The sequence below is a fragment of the Argiope bruennichi genome, chromosome 1, assembly GCF_947563725.1.
Source record: "Argiope bruennichi chromosome 1, qqArgBrue1.1, whole genome shotgun sequence".
Classification (NCBI taxonomy): domain Eukaryota; kingdom Metazoa; phylum Arthropoda; class Arachnida; order Araneae; family Araneidae; genus Argiope; species Argiope bruennichi.
In genome coordinates, this window is record NC_079151.1 from 33383095 (window position 1) to 33399293 (window position 16199).

The 16199-nt window shown below is 29.8% G+C and overlaps 1 protein-coding gene across 1 annotated transcript; it reads right to left on the reverse strand.

Annotated features, from left to right (window-relative positions):
• Window positions 1–227: 227 nt before the first annotated feature.
• LOC129967431 (CRISP/Allergen/PR-1-like) lies at window positions 228–15761 on the reverse strand. Its single transcript, XM_056081885.1, has 9 exons — window positions 15630–15761; window positions 13910–14192; window positions 12012–12099; window positions 9862–10061; window positions 8792–8889; window positions 5438–5553; window positions 4359–4499; window positions 1986–2245; window positions 228–404 (listed from the first exon to the last, which is right to left on the reverse strand). Exons 2-9 carry the CDS (start codon window positions 14177–14179, stop codon window positions 315–317), a joined length of 1263 nt encoding a protein of 420 aa, XP_055937860.1. The 5' UTR covers window positions 14180–14192; window positions 15630–15761; the 3' UTR covers window positions 228–314.
• Window positions 15762–16199: the final 438 nt, after the last annotated feature.

Genomic DNA, 16199 nt, shown 5'->3' on the forward strand with positions numbered 1-16199 from the left:
TTTTTAAAAAATTGTTCTTTAAGAGTTTGATTTTGAATTATGAAGGCTAAATCTTATTTCAGAACAAAGATGCGAAATAATGAAATTGAAAATTTGCTATTTCTGATTTTTTTGAATTTCTATAAAATGCTAGGTATTTTGAAATGAACGGAAATATTTTCCTTTTTAAAATTATTCCTTTTATTATTGATTTATCTTAGAGTAACAAGAAAATATCAGTCAAAGCATTCAAAAAATATATCCTTTATTATTTCATTACTATACAAACAGTAAACAGATTTTAATTCATAGAAGCCAGATATTAATCTATTCTTTCAATTGCACATGCCGTCGAAAGCTTCAATTCTTCTTATGTCTAGAACATGCTTTCCTGCGCCTCTTGGTACGGAGAAAGTAAATCCGACCTGAAATACAAAAGTAAAAAGTAGGAATGTGATGCTTATACAGAATTCTGGTACATATGATTTATTTGAAAAAAAAATGTGCAAGTAAAATTTCATCTAATTAAGAGACCACATAAAAGAAACTGATAAATTTTTTTTGCGAGCACTTTTAAAGCAGATCTAGGTTTCATTTATGATAATTATCACAGAAAAGTCAATTCATCAATAAATATTCGTGAAATTTATAGAATATTGAAAATAAAAGAGAAAAAATGTTCGATATGAAAGAATAAAGATCTGATTGAGTTTCTAACCGGCAATTTGAACAAATTAACTTATATATCTTTAATATGATGAATATAAATAAGATACAACTAGGTATTGATTTAACTTTTCGCAGTTTCACCAGAAGCAGTTATGGTGGATGTGAAAGAAGTTTGTTTAATAACACTTTCATCTTCTTGCAGTATAATTCAAATAATCATATTCAACTGTAAATAAAAAAAAAAATGAAATCTGCTTTTGAAAATTTCAAGTTATCATGTGAGAACATTATTTTTGTTAAGTCACGTGGTATCAATCCGACACGAAAACATCATATTCAGGACAATCGGGTATAGATTGCCAAACGTGACAGCCTTTTTTATGCTGAAATTTGTTAAAGGTTGATACTTGATATATATTTCAGTGTTTCTCTTCGTATCGCCAACAATGCCAAATCGCTAATTATAACATTTACGGAAGCCGCTGAGGCAAACAGTGCAGTAAAGGAGTTACCTGCGCGTGATCAGAAGAAACATTCCTCCAGATATTTTGCACTCATTAAATACTATCTCATTAATTAAAGGGACTCGTTAAATTAGATTTGAGCCAAATTTATATGTATGTGATGAATATTTACCTTTATTTCTACAGAAGGTGTCTTTAATATAAAAAAGAAAAAAGCATTCCAGAACACAGTTTAGATATCTGTTTAAATGTTTTTTTTTCAAAATAATTTCGGGGGAAAGTGATTTTTTTTCTATAAATTTGCCTACATTCATATGTTACATTTGAAAGTTCTTCTTTTGTTATGATTATCCCTTAAATTCTTTTTTTATATACTTTCTTGAATAAAACAGTTTTGTAACATTAATTGCAATGATTCAAAAATTATTATTAAAAAATCAAAGTTATGATAAAAAATTAAAGTTATAATAAACCTTACCCTGCATATCTCTAGTTGCATAAATTGTGTTTATAAATTCCTAATAATGAAAATAAAAGCATCGAATTTTTTCATTGCAAGTTTATAACTGAAGAAGTTGTTGTTTCTGATGTTTTACAAATTGCTGCCTCTTTTACAAAGTAATTAAATACTGCAAAGTAAAGGAAGTAAAGCTTTCGCTTCATACACATATGTCTAAATTCGATCGATTCGCACTGTAAGAGCAATACGAACAACAGGACACTTCAAATGGCAGATATTTTGGACCTTCAGAAAATAAAAAAAAGGTAGGAATAAGGTGTATTTTGAACCAGAATTTTAAAAACTTTAAAAGCATTTTTTTCGAGGGAAATTTAATAAATTAATAAAGGAAGAAAAAATGGGTTTTTACTTACTTTTGTCTTTATTCTCCATCGGAGGTTCAATTTATATTGCATGAAATTGGTTGTGTCCAACTGGAGTTGAATGGGATTTACCGAAGCATAGTCCATTTTGAAATCAGCCTTGAAAATACTTTCATCCCTGTATGTAGCATCCAGAGGACCTTTTCGGAACGTTATGGCAAGACAGAACGCATCTGCGTTCGGTGTGATGGGCGTGGTCAATGTGAAAGAAGTAGACTGTCCGCCATTTAGCACAATGGATTTGTAATTTCCTATTAATCAGTAGAATGTGTTAATATTCATTTAACGAACGGGAAAATACTACCAAATATCCTTTTTCAAATGGTAAATATTATCTTTTTTCTTTAACTGTGTATTTTCTTGAACAAGCATTATCTAGAAGTGACACGTGTGTAGTTCTAGTATGCGGCATCAGCTAGAGGTACTAAAAAGTTGTATTGATAATGGCGGAAAACATAATATGTCAAGGACTAAAATAAAAAAAAATGAAATTGTATAATTTTATTTCTACATATCCGTGTGACAAATGCAAGCAATTTAAGGCCGGGAAACCTATTCGGTAGTTGTGAAAGAGGAATACCAAGGACTAGGCATAAAATGAATAAAACATTTTATGCTTTTCATGAGCATAGACCTTATTGAAAAAGCATTAAGAGACTAATATAGGGGCTAAGAAGGAAATTATTGTCTGGAACCGTTGGGTTAAGTGGTTTGCTGTTTCTAATATCTGGCAAATGATTCTGCGCTTCGGCGTACTCAGTTTGCAACCATTACAGAGGTCATTCGTCAATTAATTAAGTATAAGAAAAGGAAGCACATTAAAAAATTAAGAAAGGCACATCATAAATTTAATGAAATGTATATTTGAATACATAGAATACAGTAGAATTTGAATACATTTCCATGAATAATAGTATGAAATTTTATATATTTGATTATAATACTTTAAATGTTCATTGCTGTTATTACAGTTTACCCCTTATTATATCTCGCATGATATTGTTACGAATCTGTGATGCGGCTTTCCAGCATAGTTGGTTCCATGGGAGGTCCCAGAGCTTGGCGACAAACTTGGCGATCATTTGGCAGCTTGGCGACGAATTTGGCGTCTTTGGCGCCAAAATGGATTATACCCGAAGCATCGAGAATTTTCCCGATCCGTCCAGTAGGAACCGAGTTATGCCTCGAACGTTCCTGATGGGTTGAAAGGCTTCTAGCCCTGCCTCCTGAGACCTATAAAAGGAAGCAGCCGCATCTGCCGAGTAGAGTCATCGTGAATTGAGTAGTCGAAGAGTAGTCGGAAGCGACAGAGAAGTGTCGTCGTGAACCAGTGGTGAATTGAGGAGTCATTAACCAGATCGGTAGTCTTAGTCGGAAGCGACAGAGAAGAGTAGTCGTGGACCGGTGGAGTCGAAGAGCAGTCGGAATCGACGAAAAAAGAACTGGCCTTCCAGAGATAAGCGGAGCAGCGACCGAGTGAAGCTAGTGCTGAACTAAGTTGTGTGCTACTATCTGCAGTAGAGTCTGTTGTATGCTGCTGTGTTTGCTGTTGTATGCTGCACGTCTCGGCTGAAGATAATCGTCTTCTGTGCTGTATATAGTTGTCGTCTTTGTGCTGTCCTGCGTGTCTTCTTGTAAATAAACGTCGTTGTTTTTATTTTCTACTGCCGCCTGGTGATTGAGCGTTCTTCACACCATATAACCCCCACTATCCAAACGAACCCCGGAAATTTCGTAGCAATATATACGATTTGTAATGTCGTTATGTATATCGCTTATTATATCTTGCATGATGTACAAGATTTATAATATTTGGAATCGTTGGGGTAAGTGGTCGCTTCATTAATATCGTTACACTGTTATAATACGAATTCCATTAAAATGCCCATTAAGCATTATGATGGTATGTCTATTCACTTTTAATTACTTTATTTTTTTATATTTTGTTACTTTTAACTAACCCACAGTCACCCTTTGAGTTTAAAACCCATTGTTCAATTATACTATAGAAAGAGCATTTTCTTTTATGCAGAACCTACTCCTAAAATCTACAAACAAGTGTTTGGATCTGCTTGTACAAAACAACTAACTACAATAAGGGGCATCTAGAGCTGAGAAATAATCCATAAAAATAGAATCGAGTCCATTCGATAACAAAATGGCGTATGCAATCTCATCTTGTTATGCTATCTAACTACTACTCATTGTCATACAGCTTTCCTCTTACAACGTGCACAGTGGAAACCAAATTTGAAATGGAGCCTCGTAGTTGACTTAAATAATTTTAAAGTCACCGCATTTTATTGAATGTTTTTGAATACAATGAAATATAATCTGAAACTCAAAAAATAAATAGACACAAACCTCCAACAGAGCGCACTACTGACCATCGACCCTGTCCAAATCCTTCAGCTTCGCAATCACTGTCAGTACTCGTAAAATCGCAGAGGAAAATGCTTCTGGAACTCCTTGGGTAAGCTGGTGTTGTGTTTGGATCTGTCATTTCTAGAATTAAGAGAAATAGAGGGTATTCGTAAAAACAAATCCTCTGATTTAAGATTTTATAAAATTACTAATTTTTTTGAGTATTTTTAAAGTTTTCTTTCATGATTAGTTGGAAAGAATGTTTTCATATTTTCTTTGCTAAAATGTTGGTTGAATTCAGTAGATACAGAAGACTTAATGTGAGTAAATCTGACCTTCGTTCCAAACAATTAAATAGGAAAGAAAGAATTTATAAAAAACAGTATTTTTAGATGGAAACCTGCACTAAAACGGAAACTTGATGTTGATCCATCTAATAAGAAATAAATTTTAAAGTGGCATAAAATAATTGAGACAAGATATATTTGCAATAGAAGACAAAGATATTTTTGCCTCTGCAACTTTCAACAAGATCAGAAAACATAATGAAACTTGTAAGCGAAGTCAGATCTATGTGTTTGTGATTTTATTTTCATGAATTCATAAATCTACCTATCTTTATGGTATAAATATTCTGGAAGCACATTACTGATGTCTATATCCATAATTACATCACAGGATTGATTATCGTTTTGTTATTTCCTACATAAGTGCTTAAGCTTATCCAGTTTTCGACTTTGAATTCAAACAACTGTTTGTAATTTTGATAGAATATTACTTTTAGTATGAAATTTATAGCAGATGATATATTCTGTTTTGTTTCTGCAAAATTTGCTATTTCATTTTTGGAAACCGAGAATTATTTTGGAAAACACTGAATATTTAATAAAAACATTCCAAACACAATTTTTTCGAATTAATGCTCTTAAATGCAATTTTGCAATGATTCAAACTCATTTGAACTTTATTTGTTGCAACAGCCTTTCAACTAGAGTTTCATCAAGGGTATTCTTTGGTTCATTTTTGTTTTAAACTAAGAACATTGCTAGCGTATTGATGAAAAAAGAAATTAGTCTTACTGCACAGTCCTGCGAAACTGTTTGCTCCTCTGCCTACAGTTGAACATTGGGTATTGGTTGGACAAGCAGAGCAAGGTCGTCCGGTCTTATACACAGGTTCTCCTATAATATTTCCTCTGAAACAAATTTTTTATGATTTCAAAGATAGGAATAAAGATAGGAAAGACAGTAATACCACACGCATAACTACTGATTGAATTTATAATCAGATTAGTTTGCAGTTTCGCAGCAAATTACAAAAACGTTGCAATTTGCGGATAAGAGTTTCAAGTTGGAACCTCTATGAAAAAAAATTATGATTTTTTTTTATGTGGAGCAAGGTTAAAGTTTTATGAATCTTATGAATATAACCAAATATCGTCAGATAATGAAGTCGTAATAGAGATTATGACTTCATTATCTGGCGATATTTGGTTGTATTCATCAAAAGTTAATACAAAAGTGGCAGCCCACATTCGAATTCAATTATTATAAATCCACTTAGAATGTCACTTCCATTTCTGAAATTTAAAATCCTTGAAATTGCTAATATAGTTTAGTCAACAAACTGATACAGCATAATCAAACGGTAGAACATATTTGAATGTTCTCAGCCGCTTTATTAGTAACTTTACAAAACAAAATTTAATAATATGTCAATAAAACATTCATTTAAGTTTTGCGTTTCTTCATATCGGCACTTACATAGAAATGATTGACAGCATAGTTTCATACAAATAGGTTTCACTGTGCTTATGATATCTTGCAGAAATCTGCCGACCATCTTTATATGGCTTTTCGAAAACCTATACTATACCCATACTCGTAAACCTTTACTCGTTTTTTTTCGTAAACCATGAGCAAATTTTAAACAGTGAACATAAAAGGGATATTTCAAGTTTGAATAATAGTGATAAAATGCTATAATAATAAACATTTTGCTTTGTATCTTGAAGTTTGTTTCTATTGCAGTAGATTGCTATTCTGTAATAAAACTGCAATTTGTAATAATGCAGCTTTTCCTGCTTATCACCGCCCCCTTTTTTTAAATTTTCGATTACGAATTCTAATCCCTTGCTTTATATGCCCAATAGATTCTTTTCGACGGATTCCGCACTATAAAAGTCGTTCACACCATTATTGGAGAAACATCAGCGAGAGAGAGAGCGGCATATTACACATTTAAGGCCACTTTCAGTTCAGGAATGTTTCTTCCATTTCGATTTTGATTCAGACAAAGTGCATTACAATCGTTATAACTTTTTCTAATGCTTCTAGGAGAAATGAAAAGCCGGTTTGGGGAGAGGATAGAAGTCTAAACTAGTAAGAAAAGCCCCCTCCCAAAATTTCTTTGTCAGAGTGGCGGGAAATGAACGTTTTCATCAAAGATGGATATCTTAAAAGACCATCTGTTTTAGACCATGCACTTCCTTATTTATCTAGGGATTATTTTTATTAGAAATGACTCTTAATTTTAATGTTGTGCTTATGCACTTCCTTTTGTTCATTTTGCAATCTCACTCACACTCTAGTGAAAAACTTTTTTATTATTGAGTTTTTATCGAATTTTTCTAAACCCTCATTCACAAAATGCTTCTAGTTATAATATGATCACTTAATTTTTCTGATATTTAAAAAAAATTCTTCTGCTTTTTTGTTGGAGTAAAATTTTACCTATTTCTCTCTAAAATTTTCTCTATGTTTCTTAACATTTCTCCCCATTTCTATTTTTCCCTAAAATTTTCCTTATTTTTCCCTAAATTTTCCCCTATTTTCCCTAAAATTTTCACAATTTTTTCCCTATTTTACAGTAAAATTTCCCCTATTTCTCTCTAAAATTTCCGTTATACCATTAATATATTAATTAACCGTTAATATATTATACCGTTAATATTTTAATTATTTTCTATCATTTTGGTATTATTTTCATTTTGATACCTACTTTGCCATTCATCTCTTAATAAGCATGAATTGGCCTTAAGGTCAGTAAATAGTCTTAACGTCGCCATATTTTTGTTGTTGTTTTCTTTCTTAAATATGCCTGATTTACTCTATCGTACTTCTCTCATCCCCATTGTTTAGAAATTTTCACTATTCTGAGTTCGGGCGTATAAGTAGTGTTAAAGTTAAATGTCTTATAATAGTTTTATTACAAAGAAAGCATTTATTGGAAAGTAGTTAACACCCAAAATACAATTAAGATCTATTGTCAGATTAATCACATCGTCAGAAAAGACGGAAATATTTGCCAATGGTCGCGTTTGGTGTGACCAACAATGTATTTAATTTCTAGCCTAAAGCAATGTAAATTATGTCCTTTTTTATGTTAATAATAAAAGATTTAAATATAAATTTAAATCTTTTTACAGATTCATATATCACTTGATTCGATGAAATAGACTTTTCTAATAATTATTTGTGTTAAAGACAGGATGGCAATATGGATTATATAACAAAATTGAGGAAATATCTTTATAGTGAATCATGAACCTTAATAGTGAGTTTTATCAGTGTTTTTGGTATATTCTTCCAGAATTCTAATATTTTTGTTCTATCGTTCGTAACATGTTTAATATTCATTGATAATTCTTACGCTTACTATTGGAAAAAAATGCATAAAATAATTTTTTGGAATTTATTAAATATAGAAAATATATTTATGAGGTAAATAAAGGAAAAAAAAAGATTAAATTTTAAAGTAATGCAAAAATTAGTTGTCGTGATATATCACAGAGTAACGTTATAATTTCGCTTAATTTTTAATCAAATTGTAATTAAAATTTTAAAAGAATCACTCCCTGTATTCTCACTCTCCAAAATATCTGTATTCTAAATTTGGTGGCTCTAAATCAAGTGGTCTAGCCTAAAAGGGCCAAAACTCACATGATGTTTACAAATTTAATCATTTTTTTTTATTTTGCAATAGTGTAGAGGCTTGGAGAGTAAAGTGCCACCATAAATGTCGTCTTCTTCATGTAATTAAAATTTGGAATTAAGAAATGTTTGCATTGTACTCATTGCATTTTTAACGTCAATATTTGATTTTTTATTTCTCGATTTTCAAAAAGGATATTCGCCGGGTATTTCTGTACAATCAACAAACACTTCGAAAATTTTATGATCCATGAGTTTAAGAATTGTTTATTATAGGTAGAAATGAAGATAGCGATAAGTACTCTTTCGTTGTGAGGAGAACTGAGGAGTCTGTTATACAGGTTTGCTTCCCTGAAAGCGTCACTAAGAATTAAAGGAATTTAGTCGAGAGTTCATAGTAAATATGAAATAAAAGCAACAAACTAATAGCGAAACTAAATAAAAGCAAAATAATATAATAAGTATCGAAATATGTGATTAAGAAAAGAAGAATATACAAACCCAGGTCCATAGTTGCAAGCGTAATATAGATGATAACCTCCTGCCTGTTTATAATATGAGTAACCGCATCCGACTCTCCAGGATCTAGACCATATCAACTAAAAATATATGAACACCTTTTAATTCACGAAATATTTATGAGTGTGTTGAAAAAGTTTCTTTGGGTAAAACACAAGATGATTATTGAAAGGTTCTAAATCTTTAAATGACGTTTCAATCTGGAAATTAGATTAAATGAAATTCGCGAGTCTATTGAACTCAAAGCAAAATATGATATTCATTTAAAAAAATTCATGTTTTTTTTATTTTCTCGTTTAAAATGAAAAACTGTTGTAATTATTCAGAGATTTTATTTCTATATTTTGAATAATCTTTGCATTTTAAACTTCTCTGAATCAGAACTACTTTTTCAAAATTTTACTATCTTTGAATGTAATTGAATACCAAGCAAATAAAATATGCTGTGAAATTAAAGTGCTTCTAAAAAAATCTTTTATTTTTTTTCTAGAAAATAGAAGATTTTCTTTTTCGACAGCCGTCGAAAGAAAATCTGTTTATCTGACAGTTAGTTAACACAAAAACTTTATTAGCCTTATGAATAATGTTTAGTTCTTTATAATTATCAAATTTGAACTAAACCCTTCAAATATTTGATTTCTTGTAAGCTTCTCGGACGTTTATGTGTATACAAACGTGATAAGTTAAAAATGCAATATTATAAAATCTGATATGTATTATTATGTATTAATCTTGTATTATTATGTTGAGAACATAATAATACAATTTTTTGTAAGGCTATGAGAAAATTTGGAGAACATCCTCGGTGGTACAAATTGTTTATGATATTAATTATTTTATTTTCCAAGTTGTTATATTAAAAATGTTATATTAATTGTTATATTTTAAAAATATAAGTATTCGATTCTAAAATTTAAAATTTTCTAAAAAAATAATAGAAATATAGCTGAACAAATTTCAGAAATTCACTAATATTTTTATAATTTTTCTCTGTTTATGTATCAATAGACACACAGAATTTTTATGCAGATAAAATGAAACTGTTTTTGTACCTGTGTCAGATGACCTGTTTTTTTGGGTTCGTCATGCTTTTCGTAACTGCCTAACCAGTTTACATTGTAGTCATTCACTTCGTTATAGAGTGCCGTCAATGCCTGTGTCCACTGAGGATCGTTGTTCGGTTCCTTGCATCCATAACCGTAACATGGTGACCAATCCTGAATAACAAGATTTTGTCCGACAGCAAAGTTTCCTGAAAAAAATAAAAATTTCATAGTAAAAGTTATATGGAAAATATATTTGTAAAATATAGGAGAGGATTTAAATATTGGCATCTTTTTCTTAGATAGTTTTATGTAGTCAATGTGCTTAATGAATTCAAGCCATCTCTCAGAATGTGACAAGCTGATTTGAATGTAATGGGCCATGGCAGTATTATTTGACTCAGGAGATTCAGCAGTTTAGATGATCAATGATCACAGAATAAAAGTGACTATTAAGTATATACTAGCTAAATATATAGGGTTATTCTTAAATTACAGGTCAAACTTGAAAGGTAGGTCAGATATGCAAAACAAGTCAGTTTTACAGTAGAACGTGGGGTACTAAATCCAAAAATAATTGAGTAAAAGAAACCGATATATTCATCGATGTAGCATATTTTAGTGAATTGCTTGGTCGAGTAGAATATCATGGAACAAAATCTGAGGCAAAGTGGAGCTCCCTACAAGAAATATTCTTTTTTTTATCTAGGAAAATATGAACTACAGACACTTGCTGAGACACGAGACACACACATATACACACAAAGGACCATGAAAAAAACATTCTTTAATTACAACATCAGTCGCAAATATAATTAATTACAGTATGCTTTTTTTCTTCCAGCAATTCTCTGTGTTTGTTTTGCATTACTTCGTTACATCTGTGCACACATTCGTCGATAAAGAATGCTTTCTTTTTTTTCTAATGAGCTGTATCGTCCTTCAGACATTCAAGAATTCTGTGAATACATGTTTTACCTTCTTATAAATTTTATATGGTTTCGTCATTTTACTTAATTTATTAATAAAGAGCAACTTTATAATGGCAATCCCTTGTGTTTCCTGACCCATTTGCTAATGTATATACAACTTAGTTTTGCATGTCCGATATACTCTTATTTTTTTGTGTCTAGATTTCAAAATCAACTTGATAATAATGTATAGTATGTATTGAAGAATCCAGTTAAACACATCCTTACTCTAAGCTGCCCAGACTATTATCTTAGTGTCGGTAGATTCTTAATTACTGAAAATACCTGTACCTCTGCTAAGCAAAATAAAGAAGCATCAGTAAAAATATCTCTTTACTTACATTTCTAGTATTTTCATAGATAATGTAAAACATATAATTTAATCAGTTTCAGAAGACAATTTGGAATTTTAAAACTCGATTCATTCCATCCCGGAAGACGAGATACGTCAGTTCACGATACAAGAGGAGAGCAAAAGAGAGCGAAATATGTCTCCTCAGTGATTTTATATATGAGATTCTAATAGGGATTTCTTCGACACGTGTCTATTTGGGAAAGGGAAATATAAGTATCTTTTAAAAGAATTTGCTAAGCATATTTTATCCTTTCACTCGGAGTGTGAGAACTTGCTGATGAAAGTAGTTTTACAGAACTCGTGCAGCATTAACTAAAAAAAAAAAAAGTGGAATTGGATCAGGAAATAAGAGTACATTTTTTTTTACAATGTAGTTAATAGAGGTTAAATTAAGATAAAAATTAGGAAATTAATCAGGATTTCAATAAGACTAAGATATATATATATATATATATATATAGGAAACTATAACAGAATTTTAATTATTAAAATACCCCTTTATTAGTGCATTAAAAAAGTAGATTTCTTAAATTAAATTATTTTTCTTATTTTCTAATTCGAAATTCAGTGTTATAAAAATATTCTCGAATATCGAAATACATTTTTTTTATTACATTCACTATCAGGAAGTGCCACTCATATGGATTAAAACTCTAATTAATGAACACATATTTAAATTTCAAAAATATTGAAGTATTGCATTGCCATAGAGCATAGACAAATACAAAAAAATTAAAAATTTTAATTCTACCAAAAGTAATGGGAAATCAATTATAAAATTCCTTTTTTTTTTCAAAAAATGTTGTAAGTTCAAAAAAGTAGATAAAACTTACCAACTGCTCTGCATTCCTTGCAATCATGGCCCCATTTGCAATTTTCAGTCCATTTTTGAGCAACAGCAGCGAGTTCATCATCCCACTCCTTGAAAGAAAAAATGCGAACGTCATTGTGAGTGTTTAAAATGATGAATGAGAATTTATTATGAAGTTAAAAGTGAAATAGTGAAATGTGGGTAAGAGTATTCTAAGCAAATTTAAATTTTAATCGCACTTAAAATTATTTTAAGTTTTTAAGGTATTTTATTTTAAGTTTCGACTATGCTGAAGAGACTATTTCTTCTGCATAAAAATTTAGGAAATTTTTTTTAAAAACATACGATTTTTTTTTATTTAACATTCTTAATGTTTAATCAGTTTTTTATAAAACCGTATGATTTTTTAATTACATTTTTCGGGAAGTTGCATTGATTTTTATAATTGCAATTATATACATTTTTATACTATTTTTCATCTTTTTATGTTATTTTTTTCAAATTATAATTTCTTGTAGAATTTTCTTACTAAAAGCTTCACAAATTAAAATCTATAGCATGTTTTTTGTTGATATTAGGTATGATAATTTCTCAATATGTTCTGCACTTCCTGAACAAGAGAACAAGTAATTCATTCATTCAGAAATATTTTATAGTTGTTTTGATAATCGGCTTTTAAGGCTTCACAACGCGAAAAAAATTGAAAATTAAATGTTTGTTATTAATTGAATCCCAATATTTAAAAAGAGGATAGAAATATAATTTATTTTTTTAGTTCAGGAATCAGAAAATACATTTCGCAACTTGTATTAAAATTTTAAAAGAATGATTTGACGAAAATCTAAAAACCTAAACTAAAGGATTTTTGCTCAATATTTTTTCAGCAAAAAAAAAAAAAAAAAGACACGTTATTTTTCAATTAACAACTTGTGGATTTCGCTTTCATGGTTCTTTTCCAACATTTTTTTTATATGAATATATATATATATATATATATATATATATATATATATATAGACATAAATAACTATTTTTTTTATCTATACTCATAATGAATTTGCTTTCTTAAAACATTCCTTATAGCCAAATGTTTTCAAAACAAATTTTCAACTGCATATATTTTCGCAAATGTGTGTTAAATTGCAAATCTTTTATAAAAAAATTATTTTTTACTTTTAATATTGTAACAAACTCGTGATAAAAATTTATTTTCATTATTTCCCATTTTTAGGTTTTTAATATGTATTAAATATGAATAAGTTATAAAATTCCGAATTCTAGTAATAAATCTTTCAATTTTACTATCCAATGGTATATATTATCTTGAATACATTTTAATTAAAATTAATCATAATTAACCTCTGAGAATATTAAAATATTAAAATATCATCGGTCAAAATCTTTGCCCTTTAATGCAACAGAAATAAAAGAGAAACTAATTACAAATTTCCCCCTTTGCAACCATACAAGTTATCTAAATTTCATTAAAAATAGTTTTTATACACACTTTTATTAAAATTGTTAATAACATATCATTTTTTAAAATTTCAAATATTTTCTATATTTCAATATTGAAATTTATTGTTTTTCAATCTCTATCATCATAATGTGCTACTTGCATGGAAACCAAATTCAATTTAATTTATAACGAAATAATAAATAAAAATTTTAAAATATTTAAATAGCTTATTATAATTGAAAATTTAAAATTTCAAACATAGAAAAATAATTGAAAACTCAATTATCATGTTTTAATTTTTAAAACATAAATTCTCGTTGAAAGACAGCTTTTTAATAAAAGCTTGGGCAAAAAAGGGAACACAATTAACATTTAACAAAAAAGACATTACAGCAAAGTTCAAGATGAATGCTGTAATTTTAAAATTTATCAAGAATACTCAGATTTATTGAATAATTTACCATCTGAAGCATGTCGGCTGCTTGTGGCAGACTTCCTCCTAAAGACCCATGTTCATTCCCCATCGCAACTTTGCTTCTGAATTGATTGTGGAGTTTCAAGATCAGTTTTTTGTCCACTTCTGAGACACCTGTGCGCTTGATTTCGCATGTCGGGTTGGGTGGCAGGCAAAAGGAATGTACTGGTGTAAATCTCAAGTACCGAGCTGGACACTTTTGTGAGTATGACCAACCGACCAGGCAGAAGAATGCGAGAATGAATAAGGACCGCATTGTGGCAAAATGTCTGAAAAAAAGACGCAGGATTTCACTCAATAATAAAAGTCTGATTTTTTTTTCGTAAACAAAAAATATCTTATTAGAGTATCGAAAAGGTTGCTCCGTCATACTGATAAATTTTCACGATTTATACTGTCAGTCTGTGAGGATGGAAATTTAATAAAAAAAATTTTAAAATAAGTTTTTAAAAGTAGAGTTAGTAGTACATTTTTACATTTCAACTATTCTCTACTTATGAATATTTATTTATAAGTTTTAGCTTACACTCTAATACTGAAATTCAAACTCTAGCACTAAAAATGGTTCTCAATTTAACCTTTTATTTACCGACGGTACTTTAAAGTACCGTTTAAATAAGGCTGATATATTCGTAATATGATTATTTTTTCCAACTGTATTTGAAAGAACACGGAGAACGTATTTCTAATAAAAATCAGTAGATATCAACTAAAAACAACATTAAAACTCTTTATTTATTGATGTCGTGTCCGTGTTACAACGAAGGGATGCAGTAGTTTCTGAGGATAAAGGCCCCTGAGCACCAAAGGGCAGAATTCTGATTTCTAGCTCATATGAAGATGGAACTCACACTCTCGCTTGCACAACCCTTTTCTACAGGGGGGCTCTTTCACACACCTCACAGATAGAAGACAATGTAAAGAACAATCATGTCCGAACCAGGACTCGAATCCGGGAAGCCCAGATCACGGGAAAGACCCTCCACCCCTAGGTCAGGACTCCGGCTCTTTAATTATTATTTTAATTAATTAAAAAAGTTTTTTTCTTCTCCCTTGGTTTTATTCTGTGACAAAACTTAAGTAATGGTTAAAAATACATTTGAAAAATTGTCTCTGAAATAATTCAATAAATAAAGGGTTAAATGTTTACGAATAGGAAAAAAGTTGAATCGATGAAAAGTGTATCAAACAAGCTGATTAATTAAAAGAACAGAATAAATTTGACGGATAAATATTATTTTGTAGTCTGTGGATCAAAATATATATTTATGTACAACCGTATACATGTATCAAACTTTGGAAAAAGTATGTCAATGGGAAGTTTTCTATCGGCCCACATAATTCAAAATCGACTGAAAAACTCAATGAAATAAACGATCAAATTTAGAATACTGTTTCATTACTGGAAATTCCTTATTAAAATCTGGACAGAATCCGCTATAAAATTGACTAGTTCTTGACCTGACTTTACTTTCATTTATGAATGCAACAGCTCAAAAATATCCTAAGTAAGGCGAGAAAATTTGGTAATTTATTTAAACATAAAATTACAAGTCTGTATTAAACTTTGGATTCAATCGGCCAAAGAAAAAGTTTAGCAAAGTTGTATCATTATTTGAAAAAAAATACTAGGAAGTTGAGATAAGAATTTTATAATTCGTTTTTATTACGATATTCAACTGAAAATAAGACAAAAAATTTATTACCTCAGGATGTGAAAACTATGCCTGCGATGCAGTCAAATCAGCATACTGTTTCCTTGGGCATGACAGAGACTTATATATATATATAGCTAGCTACCTGGTGTCTTCAAGACATTCAAGTGACGTCTTTTAAAATGACGTGAAAAAAAATTGAAAAATGAATGCATGCATCTGGTGTCAATCAATTTCAATATTTTTACTTTGTTACGGTTTTATTTTTCATCGAAATTTATTGATGCTTCGAAAAAAAGGTTAGCATGTCAATAAATGCCTACATACCAGATGGTAACTCTAAAGATCATCATGAACAGACAGATCATCTCTTCGACGTTAAGTAATTGGATTTTGCATTTACTTGAATTGACGGAAATAGAATTTTATGATGTCTTATTACATGTTGAAGGGTGTTTCTAGACATTTTGAAGTTTGAATAACTGTTTGGAAAATTATGGTTTCTATTCTAAAGGTTAATTAAAAACAAAACGAATGTTTGAATAAATATGATTAAAAAAATTGCTTTCTTTCAAACTGTATGTATTGAATGTAAAATTAAAGTGTTATAATTAAAAGAAA

Bases quoted from the DNA above. Each gene is read 5' to 3' on its own strand.
- LOC129967431 (XM_056081885.1), bottom strand. From the start codon at position 14,179: ATGCGGTCCTTATTCATTCTCGCATTCTTCTGCCTGGTCGGTTGGTCA. The intron at 10,062-12,011 runs GTAAGTTTTATC...TATTTTTTTCAG, and splicing joins CAAGGAATGCAGAGCAGTTG to GAAACTTTGCTGTCGGACAA. The intron at 8,890-9,861 runs GTACAAAAACAG...ATATATTTTTAG, and splicing joins AAACAGGTCATCTGACACAG to TTGATATGGTCTAGATCCTG.